Below are 12,070 nucleotides of genomic sequence, written 5' to 3'. Positions count from 1 at the left end.
CAATATAATTTGTGTCTCACCACTGAAACAAACAGAAAAGTTAAGAACAACAAATGGTCTGGTAGCACTTTATAGACGAACAAAACATGTAGATGGTATCATGAGCTTTTGTGGACACAGCCCACTTCTTCAGATGACTGGAGTTATGAGTTTAGGATGTGGACACCCAAAATAAATAGGAAAGGGGAAGGGGAGGAGGCCCTCTATTTATGGCATGAATGAGAAGATAAACCTAATCTACAATATGTTCGAAGTTTAATTATCACCTAAGAGCTTGTTTAGCCCACCTACTGATGACTTAGTTTAGGGAAACTCTGGCTGAAACAGGAACAGGTATGTCTACACAGCGCACTAAGCCCAGACCAATGCGAACCACCCCTGCAAACTTGGCATTTCTACGTCTCCACTTGAACATCCACAATGCATTGGGAATGTAGGCCTCCCAGCCATGCTGGAGCATCCATACTACAGCAAGTAGACCCAAGTTACAACTTCAGCTTTTGTGGGTGTGTGGGCTATCGAAACCCAAGAGGTCCTAGCACTTTTGCCAGCTGTAGCTACTCTATGGCTTGATTTCCAGAGACCTGTAGAAGAACTTGTCTGTCTGTCTCACAGGAATTAACTGGAAGCATGTTGGGTGGTTTTATCCCATGAATACATCCTGCGAAGCCATTCTGCGTCCATAGTCCCTGCAGTCAGAACATCTGGGGATAATCTCATTCGAGTTACAACTCAGCTGTTGTCCATGCCTGTTGACCTAATCACAAACTCCCCATATGTAGGCCAGTGCTTCTAGAACAGGGCCAAAGTACATACTGGTGGGATCACATCACCATGTGGACACAGGAATGACTAACAGTGGGTCCTGAGATTTCACAGGAAGAAGCAGATATTCCTAGAGGCTTGTGATCAGCTTCCCCTAGCATCATGACAACTGCATAATGGAGGCCATGCTGGTCCAAGGCAAATTGCTATAGCCATAAGGAGTCTGGCAACCTCAGACTGCTCCAGTTTGGAATTAGCAAATCAATTACAAGGGCTGTTATGAGGAGAGGATGGATATACCCAAAGGTGAGGGGTATTATAAGTGTTCCTGAAATAACTGCTGGTTTTCAGAGAATGAGCTTTCCAATCTGTGACGGCTCATGGATGTGACTCATATCTATAATTTGTACACTGGAAGAAGCACGAATACATAAACGACAAAGTGTACTACTCCGCTGTTCGCCCCTGGTCAGGCACAGGGGGAAATTCATTAAATTAGTGTAGAATGCACTGATAGTGTGCATATTGCCCGGGTGCTGCAAAGATCAAGACTTTCTCCTGATCAAGAAGCTGGGACATTACTTCCCTTGAATAACATTGTTACAAATGGAGTCACTTGACCCTACTGGTATTCTAGGAGACCACACTTAACCCACTGCCATGGCTTATAAAACTGTATCCCCATTTCAGAGGACCTGGCAAAAGACGATTCAGCTAAACACACTGTAGTGGTAGAATGGTGCTGGAATGTGATGTAAGCATCTTTAACTTTGTGATACTCTGTCTTCAGTTGCTTGATTCATTCTCTATATGGTTATGCAATCCAGCTGATCTCCAACGCCGCCATCCACTTGTATACAGTGTCGCAGACACGATCGTTTCTTGTGCTTTTGATGACACTGAATGTTTTGCTCACCTTGCACCAGAGTTTACCTAGAATCTAGCTCTGTCTCTCTGGCCAGTTAGCAATGTGCCCAATACAAGACTTGATCTTATTACTGGTCATTCAAATGCATGCCGGCACTGATTATGTTTCCAGTTGAGCAGTCCATGTGGAAGTGAAGGGTTAAATGTGAGCAGCTACATTTGAACCAGGAAGTTGTTTCCTGTTCCTGGGACGTGAGCAGAAAGCTTTGGGATTGAAAGGCTAAGAAGCACAGCTCCAGAGGACAGTGGGATAGCATTTGTGGACACTTCAAATCCGAAACTGCCAAACAGGACTTGAGCTGCAGCCTTTGGCTTTGAATCATTTCATGGAGGCACAGAGGCTCTGATCCATACCCCCAGTAAGGTCAGTGGGCCCGAAAGAATGATTTGGACAGAAGCAGGTCTTGGCCTTAAACCTGAGTCAGAACCCGGATTTAGTGCTGCGTTAGACATACCCTGCTATCTGTGAGAGCGAGAGCAGCACTTCAGCACAGAATATAAATCTAAACACATTTTGATCTACATCCCCGCATGTTCTAAGTAGGGATGTGAAGAAGCGGGCAATTTGCTAATCGTGTAATAAATAGAATTTTTATCGAGTACACAATTGGCTGATAAGGGAAGGCAGTTAAAGCACTCAGTCCTGGTTCATGCTGGATCCAGGACCTACCCCCGCTGTGGCTCTACATTAAAAGTATAGTAGGAGTTGGCTGGGCAGGTAGTCTGGCTCAGTCCTGGCTCGTGCTGGATCCGGGACCTACCTCTGTACTGGGTAGGTCCCGTACCCAGCACAAACTGGGTTGCCTGTTCACCCGGCTCCTAATACATTCTACATGCAGAGCCACAGTGGGGATAGGTCCTGGACCCAGTGAGAACCAGGACTGAGATGGGCTGCTGGCCAGCCTGCTAAAAAATCTACTGACAGAGAGGGGAGAGGGAAGAAATGTGTGTAGTCAATAGCATTAACCAATAAGCTTTTGCTTATCGGTTAACCAGCTACACTATTGCATCCCTAGTTCTAAGAGGTAGGAACATTAGCAAATGATGCGCAGTGGCAGCAACAGATAAAATGTAAGTATCTTTTTTTCAAACTATAACAAACTTTTGGGAGCTTTGTGCAAGGCCTGATATTGGAAACTGCCACTCATTCAAGGTGAAGAGAAATTAATTTCCTACTATAAATATGTATTTTTGAAATTTGTTGCAATTAATTCTTTAAAGCCATAGAATAATAGTACTGTCTTTATCCTTACCTTGAATACTTTGATGCTAGCATATATACATATGGGGACCATTTCATTCTCTCCACTGGGTCTAGAGTCAGTTATGATCTCTATTACCTGCTCCAAAGCTAATCTCATTCGATGAAACACTCCTTCTTTGTTTAAACGAGCAGATTCACAGTCAGGATGTCTCAGGCATGTCTTTAAAAGTAAATTTAATATATTACCCAAAAGTCCACATGTAGTCAAATACTCTCATCTATACCCTTGCCTAAAGCAAAAATGTGTAATGTTATTAAAAATTCCTTAAATTAACTTACTGTTGACGCAGAAACATTTTTAGCATTACTCATAGAAAAGCCTCTTCCCAACAACATTTTACATTCAAATTTATTTTGATGCAATCTTTTTAACTATAGCTAGGGAAACAAGGTTACCTTATTCTGCCAGCTACTATACTCCGCGGTTCACCAACACTGAGCAAACTATAAGAATTCTTACCTTTGAAGCAGTGAGAAGCATCATGGTACATTTCTCAAGAACAGCTCTAGCTGCGGCCATTCTAGCTTTTTTCTTTTCATCCTTTAAATCCTATGCAAAGAAAATGAAAACACTGAATATTCTTGGATGATAGCCGACAAAATTAGCTACTTATAGACAAAGAAAGGTAAAAAAAAAAATTTTATGAGATACTTTATAATGTGTGAATCTTGAAATATCACTCTATTCTCACCAGACAATTTCTTGGAAATCCGGAGTATGTGCAGAATTATGACATCACAAGATTCAAAAGAACGAAACCTAAACAACTGAATTGGGGAATATTTTATGTCAGACTATTTTGAAAACTATATTTTATTTCTAATAACATCCATTAGAGTCAAACTCCTAAAGAAAACATCTCCAATATATTCAATATCCCAAGTCCTCCAGCTATGTTCCATGAAAGCTCCCACTCCTTAAGTCTGCTCATCCAAAGGAGTCCTGATGAATACTTGGGAAGGCAAGACTTGATATTTCTAAAGTAAAAATCAAGCAAAAAATCCACCCATAATAAAACTGTGTGAAGGGAAATGAGGAGGAGAATCAGATTACATCAAACATCAGAATACATCATAAAGTAAATAAAAAGCATAAACCCCGTGCTTTTTTTGTTGTCACCTTTAAAAAACTTGCCAAACCAAAGAATGAGAAATCTTTGTAAAGACACCAAAAGTTATTCTTTTTTTTTTAAATTATACTTTTATATTGTTACAACCTTGGTAGTTAAAATAGTAAATGTATACAATTTTACTTGATGAAACACTTAACAGGCTCAGCTAGAAACCAATCTATTTATACAAAGGGAAACTCAAGAGTAGCACAAATTTCAATGCAGAGCTGCAGCGGAAGTAGCTGCTGGTACCAGCACGGGCTGGGACTAAGCCAGCCTGCCTGCCTGCCAGTTCCCAAGCTCCTTTTAATGCAGAGCCGCAACTTCTGGGAAAAGTGTTCATACTTGATCATAATCAGCCTTGATTGTGGTAGTTGTTAAGCATGTGTTGAGGGAAATGGGACAAAAGAAAACAAAAGAATGCTTAATGACAAAATTATATTTCATCGGCCAGAAATTATGGGCTTGATGCAAGAATTACTGAGCGAAATTAACTGGTCTAAGTTAGGCAGCTGGTCAGATAAAGCACCATAATAGTCTCTTGTGGAGTTAAAAACTATTAAACAAATGCAGAACACAAGGTCAACCCTTTAGAGCACATTAAAGGAAACTGTGCTTTGTTTCTTCAAGATGTTCACATTTCACCCTGAGAACAATGAACAAACCTAAAATTTTGCACACACGCCTAGCGTGATTAAATATAATGGAAAACACCAACAGTGATGTTTCCCCCTGATAAAATTACTGGGCAGTGGCACATTGAAGCTCAAACTACAAGAAAATCATTTCAGGAAAGAGGCCAGATTTCCTTATACTCCTTCAAAACAGTTGCTGATGAATTAACACAGAACTAAACATCAGTCATCAGACCACATTCTCCAAAAAGACTCAAAATATTTCAATAACTTCAGCAAGAAATATGCAAATAGATCACAGTCTTGATCTGATCTGGGTCATATTTAGCCTTAACATGTTGCTGACTGAGGGAATACCTGTCACTTCACAAGGTTCATCTGTTACTGAGAGTTAGGGGAAAAGGAAAAGCGTTAGTTCCCAGGCTGGGGTTTCCCTGATTATTTGTAGCTTGGTGGATACCACTTCTTTGAGAAAAATGTGCCTTAGGATTGCTGAGACAGTGCTCATCTGTGTTACACGGAAGGTATAGAGTAACAAGAACATGGGAGTTAAGCACCTGTTTCGGCAGCTTTCAAATGATAAAATACTGGCAAATACTCCATATTTTGAAAGTAATTTGCTAAGAATGGTGCACCTCTGTGAGAAGTGAGGAGAGGAAACTGGATTTTGGAAACAACTGCAGGATGAGGATACAAGTATTTGTTGTTTTCTGTAGTGGAACTGGAATAATTTTTCTTTAAAAAAGAATCCAAACTTGATTGTTGAATAAAGCCAAAAGTCATTTATTTGCAATAAACCTTGAGACACTTTTCACCAGTACTTACATTTTGTCGGTCTCCGGTTAAATGGGCGAACTCCACCATTTCATTTCCAAACTGACTGAATATTTGCACAAACTCTTGAAAACTACTCACTTTCTCTAGCTGTTCCATTGTTGCAAGAACCTGTTGAATATGTTGAAGAAAATTATGATGGCTATTTGTTACCTGTAAAACTGCAGAAGTAAGATAAAATGAGGAATTTTCCTAAAAGCGTAGAAAGTGTTTTGCAGAAACTTCTAAAGCAGATTTTAGTATGTTTACACGTTAAACTACATTTTATCTATTAATAAATAGTATTTATCTATTTTCTTAATTTCTCATTTAACAACGCTTTGCAATAAAACTGCTCCTTCAATAAATAGAAAAGCAGAAATTTGACTAACAAATGGTATTAGTTGAGAGTGCATGGATTGTACAAATAAACCGGATCATCTAAGACTATTATATCAAGATTTGGAAATGAAGCAAGAAGAGGTGATAAAAAGCTCTTTTCCTGTAGCTAGAAAATATTTTAATCACTCTGTTTCACTCAAAATATGAGACCCGTTTGTTTTGAAAGCCAACAAGGATAAACATTTAATATTCCCTTTCCTCTCAGAACAAAACCAGTTCCCTTTTCTCCCAGTATCTGAAAAAAAATAAGTTTTAGAAGATCCCACTTACTTTAAAAAAGGATTTTTCAAAACCCAAGAGCCTATTTCATCCCCACAGCTGCCAGCTTCAGTTCTGTGGGAGATCTGGGGCTCATAACTGACAGAGAGGCAGCAGAGTGGGGAAGTGAGGGAGCAGGCAGGAGCCAATACATGCGGGAAGCGGCTTTCCAGCGGGCTCCCTCAAATCACCTGCCCCCCTGCGCTGCTGCCTCTTTATCAAGGTAGCAGGGGCGGAATGGGGAGAGGAGAGCAGAAACTGGTGCTGGGGGGAGCCAGCTTAAAAGCTGGTTCCCCCCAGAACTGTCTCCTTGGTGCAGGGCAGTAGCAGGAGAGGCAGAATCGCAACGGTCCCAGGGTCGGCGCAAGCCGGAACTGTTCAGTCACGACTCATGCTGCTACCAGGAGCTAAACCCCACTACGGCTCTGCACTTTAAGCATAGTATGAACCCTCTGGGACCCTTCATTTTCAGTTTTTATTTTATTTAATTGTTCCTGGAAAATTCTTAGTGCTTATTGCCACAACAACAAAAACAGGTGAAAATGAGTGCAACAAACTATTATTTTTTACTGAGTAAATCCCAGGGTTTATTTTAGTGGATGGAAAGAGAAAGAAATAAGTATTCAGTAGATTAATGCTTTGAATTCTGTTCATCAGTGTGCTTTCTTGCAAAACTGAAATAGAACTCAAAACATAATGCTATCTCGGAGTTTAAGAAAACATCTTTCTAATCCCCTAAAAAACTTTTCCTTTGAATAAACAGTTCCTGTTGTAGACTTAGAACTATGAGCCTATAAATATTTACATTTAATAATTGGGCTCTTCACAGCTTGCATGTGTACCTATTTGTTTACTGTATGTATCTTCTAGACTAATACATAGCCTTACTTCAAAAGGCAGTTTTGCATATACACACAAAGTAATAAATATGTACTATGGTAATATCTGATGCAATATATTGCATTTTCTTAATAAAACAAGTTTTTAATATATATTTAAATTATACAAAGGTAGGGTGAAAAATGAGAACAGAATACTTTTTTTAAAAAAACCTCGGAATGTTGTTAAAAATGGTATAAACTGAAAATGAAGCGACTTAGGTATCAAACAATTACAATCCATACTTGATAGTGACCACAATCTGCAAATTCTTCCCCCCAGACTCCCTCCTCTGATCTCCAAACACCCCCCAACCTGGTGATGCTCAAGAGAAGCAAGTTTCCCACCTACTAGGGCATCAGAACTCAAAGCAGTATCAGACTCTGGCACAAACAAGGATGCAAAACCTGCATCTGGAGTCATCTCTCCCCCGAACACATCTTCATGAGCCATGGGTCCTAGACATGCCTGTCACAACATTCAGTGTACCTCTTCCAAAGCACTAAAGGCCATGAACAATAATTATGTGGCTGAAGCCACACAATCACTACCCACTCAAGCCACAGAAAAAGACAAGAGCACCCTATAATTCATTTTTCTCATTTGATCACTCTATAAATGACCTCCCAGTCCTTGTCCCCAAAGAAAATCTGCCCAACAGCTTCAAGAGACAAGCCTCAGAGCTTAACTGCCCACTTTATTTAAAGTGGTTTTCTATAACACGTGTCAACCCCTTATGCTTAACAATTTGTCTCACCTTGTATTAAGCTGTGAAAATCTGGTTACAATACTTCATTCCTGAGTAAGAGCTCTGTGAAACCTGAAAGCTTGACTGGACAAATTTCTGTGGCTTCAATGAAAGATATTACCTCACCTACTTGGTCTATCTAAAAAAATAGACAGGGACTCTCTTTTTAGCATTTCTTTCCATTCATCTGTACTGCTTCAGATATGGACTCTCTCCTCAGCTCTTGAACTTCTGATATGTTGAGAATGTGTTGTCTTGCTGCTGACAGTTAGTGTAAACATGTTTTAAAATTTCCTGCTGGATCTAATAGAAGAAATTTTCACTGCTATTTTACCAACAGCTATTCTTTGCACCCAATAGGAAATATAAAAGCCAGTATTTTTCTGTGTCAAAGTAGACGAACTCTAACACACCATCTCATCTTTTTCACAAAATAGCATCTAGAAAAGAAAGTAGTCTTTTGACAATGCTTAAAGTCATCAAAATAACTTAAGACACTTGCCCACCAATAACCACTTTTCAGACACTGGATGGATAAATACTGCCACAAGGTATATATTTTAATAATTTTGTTTTACTTCCCCCTCATCTCCAAGAAATGCCACTAACAGATTAAACAAACTTAACCATATTGACAGGCAAGCGAATATAAAGCAAAGTAAGAAAGACAAGTTATTTGCAAGTGTGACCCAAATCTCTTAATTCAGTATTTCCTGACATAAAGACTCTAAACAGACTTTTTCACAAGTTTCACCGTATCTTCTCATAAAATATATATACTTAAAATAAGGAGGAAAAAACATATTTTTTAATACTAACTGCAGTGCAAAGTATTACTTCATTTGGGACCACTCTCACATCTCCAAAACAGAAATAACAAAAAGACACTTAATACCTTGTTTCTGGAAGCTATAATTTGCTTAATAACTACTCTGTCTGCCAGCACCAGCACTTTTGTCACTGAAGAAAGCAACAATCTTGCAGCTTTTACTACTCCTGTTTTGTCTGTAAAAATTGTTATCCGGCCATCAGATTCTGGATGATCCAAGTTAGCTACATCGGTAAGTTGTGCAATTGTTTCACCTAAAAAAGATAAACAAACAACTTCTTGTGGTTTTGAAACAGAAAAATGCTAGGAACATCAAAAAATTCCTAAATTAAAAGGGATAAGTGGCACCTGCCTTGCTGACCTAATGCCTGCTCCCATTTGTCTAATTTCCTATTATTAACTACAGACAACTGTCTCTTCACTTCAGCTTCCAGATGCTTGATACTCATTCCTTCTCTATTTCAAAAATGACTCAAGTTTTAGTTTTCCTCTCAAGAGCAAGGTTTAATTTTGCTTTGGGAAAAATTAAGGTTAGAATTGCTCTCCCATCTTTTTTTTTTAATAGCAAAAATTAAGTTCATGCAAGCACTGGAACAAAACAGAAAAACCCATAGTCCAACCAGCATTTATTCTGTCAGCTCCTGGCTGGAATTCCCACAAGCTAACTGATTTGTAGATTTCATTTTACTTAAAAAAAAATCTCAACTGTAAAGAATAAGCAGCCCCCGCAGAATGTTTAAATATCCAATAACATAGTTTTGTATTTGTTGGGTTACTGGGGAAGCACTGTAATAAGACTATAGTGTATAGGTTTTAGGAAGACAATACAGAGCGAAAGACAGAAAGAACAGAGAAAAGAAACAATGCAAAATATTTCAAAAATTGAATAATGTAAAATTTCACAACTACAAGATTGTGTCTATTTGGTTTATATCCCTATAACACAAGTGTGCTCATACTTTGCAATAGATATACTATTATGATGTCTAAAAAAGTATATATATCTCTAAAATAGAAGTCACTTGATCCAAATGTTTTTAAACATGTTCTAAGTTTTTACTAACCTTGAGAAAACAGGTTTAAATCCTAATAATTTACATTACTCACATGCTTTAAATGAGTAATTTCTGTGCTCTAAGAACAAACATAAAAGCTCAATACCATATACAAAACATAAAGATGAAAATACCCAATTCCCTTACATCGCATCTCAAATCTACCATCTCTAGGTAACCATATGCCCCATTTTGGTCAGGACAGTGCTCCTTTTTTAAGTCCTGTCTCAGAAGCCCCCCCCCCCTTTTTCTTTTGGCAGAACTGGACATTTGTTCCTGCCAACTGATCATAGGAACAAGAGGAAACAGGACAAATGCACAGGTTTCAAACTGGAGCAGAGAGGAACATTCAGGGTTGAGAGCAGCAACATTTGGGGGAGAAGGATAGTCTATACACCTCCTGTAGGGTGTAGGGCCAAAGCCAGTCTCTGCCCCCCACCAGCAGCTGCACAGGTGCTCTGCTGGGAAGCTTGTGAGAGCCTGGCTGATCTCCAGTCAGAGATCAATGGGGTGGCACATGCTCACCCTGCAGCCTAATTAGAAGGCAGTGATGTTGAGGCATTAATTCAGGGGTAGGTAATGATTTTTGACAGGAGGCCACGCCAAGATTTTGAAAAGCGATCGAGTTCCACACTCTTCTATGATATTAATGGAGGAGGTGCGGGGTCTGGGATGCAGGTTGTGTGCCGAGGGAAGCTTGGGGTAAAGGATTGGGGTGCAGAGGGAAGACTGGAGTCTGGGAGGAAGTTTGGGTGAAGGAAGCAGTTGTGACTGAGTGAGTCCCACTCAGCCTGCTAGTGATTGGACAACAGGGGTTTGGGATATGACCTAGGGAAGAAGGGGATTGTGGTCTGGGGCAGGAGATTGGGCTGCCAGATCTGGGAGAGGGTATGGGTGCAAGAGGGGGACAAAGGGTTTGGGTATGTTGAAGGGGGACAGAGTATTGGGGCAGGGTGGGGCTGGAGTGCCAGAGAGAGGCTACAGTCAGAAAACTAACCATCCAGCAGCCAAACCAGCCTGCCTGCCTACAGAGCTACGGCTTGCAGAGCTTAAAATGTTTCCCAGCCAGCCTGTCTGCTTGCCTGGCCATGTGCTTCAGTGAATAACTGAGCAGAGGAGAGCGGGCGTGGTTCTTCTTAGCTGCCTGTTATTCAAACAAGCAGCTCCGATTGGCCAACAATAATTCTCCATTTCAGAAAGTTATGTTCTCTAATCAAACACTGAAAAACATGGTACTGTTTATTAGTTAATATCTCAAGTAAATATCCCAAAAGAAAACAGATGCAGTCCTGAAAGCAGTATGTCAACTGTAAACTGCAATGGCTTTTTCTGCTGTGTTTTTCTTGCTACAAACCAATGACCTAAGTGTTGGCTCATCTCTGGAGAACATCTGTCTGCCTACCTGAAGATATGAATGTTGATGTAACAGCAGATGAATGGGGCCTTTGAGAAAACATGGTTCAGGATATGGGGTTGGAATCAGACCTCCCAAGGACATTAACAGAGAAGGACTGATTAGATGGCTGAAGTATGGTTACAGCCGTCCTCTTGGTGATCTCAGGCAGCTTGCATCGATTTTTTAGGGAACAGTTTCAGGCAGCCTTTACTTGTTATAAGTGAACTTGGACAAAGAGCAACAGATAGATGTGTCCTGCTCTAAGGCAGAACAGACACCAGAGTGCCTATTAACAGGCACCAAAACACTTCAGGAGAGACTTGTTACAGAGTGGCTAGCATTATGGCACAAAGTGTAGGTGCTCTACCCTAAAATATTAACTTTTTTGACAGTGGGCAACTAACTTAATTAACCAAACTAATTAACAATGCCCGCTATGCTTAGGTTTCATCTCACTGCCAGGTGGTATGGAGGGCTGGTCCTGCACTGTCCTTTCTAGCTCCAATGGATACTGGATTCTTTTGGCTAGTAATCATGTGTTCATTGGGGTCAAGAGTACAAGTAGTAATGAATCTATATAGACAATTACTCAAAGATTATTTGGTATAGGAATAAATAAAGCTATTAAGTTTAGGTTATATTTAAGTATTTGAATTCTGAAGGCCTTGACGGTGAATGTCAATGAAGACAAATCAGTGACAAATGCCCGCATTTTTTAAATCATTGGCTGGAGTAATGCTTCATGTTGCATTAAGAAAGCATATCTATAAATGGTTTTCACATGCTGTATTTGGATTTTGTTAACATTCTGAAACTCTACACAACACTTCAGTGTTAACATTGAAGTAATTTTATTTTTAGTGACACTTTTTGTTGTTTTGGATGAATGAGAAAAATTATGAAAAAAGACAAGTTTTATATTTTCTGGTGGTTTTGTTCTTTCTTACAATGGCTTTGTAAAACTAAGCTAAAATATACCCTACAAAT

General features: G+C 39.7%; 1 protein-coding gene across 2 annotated transcripts in view; it reads right to left on the bottom strand.

Moving 5' to 3' along the window:
- Positions 1–12,070, bottom strand: part of CTNNAL1 (catenin alpha like 1) — a 90,561-nt gene that overhangs the window by 49,711 nt on the left and 28,780 nt on the right. For both annotated transcript variants that reach the window (XM_075921531.2, XM_075921532.2), the window contains exons 3-6: positions 8,699–8,886; positions 5,529–5,648; positions 3,417–3,506; positions 2,946–3,116 (exon numbers count right to left, since the gene is read on the bottom strand). In XM_075921531.2, coding sequence (XP_075777646.2) covers positions 2,946–3,116; positions 3,417–3,506; positions 5,529–5,648; positions 8,699–8,886 — 569 coding nt within the window. The remainder of the gene's footprint in view (positions 1–2,945; positions 3,117–3,416; positions 3,507–5,528; positions 5,649–8,698; positions 8,887–12,070) is intronic.

This window comes from Pelodiscus sinensis, chromosome 2 (assembly GCF_052426305.1).
Source record: "Pelodiscus sinensis isolate ZL-2025 chromosome 2, ASM5242630v1, whole genome shotgun sequence".
Taxonomy (NCBI): domain Eukaryota; kingdom Metazoa; phylum Chordata; order Testudines; family Trionychidae; genus Pelodiscus; species Pelodiscus sinensis.
Note: the sequence above shows the minus strand (reverse complement) of the source record. Positions and strands in the feature narration are given on the sequence as shown.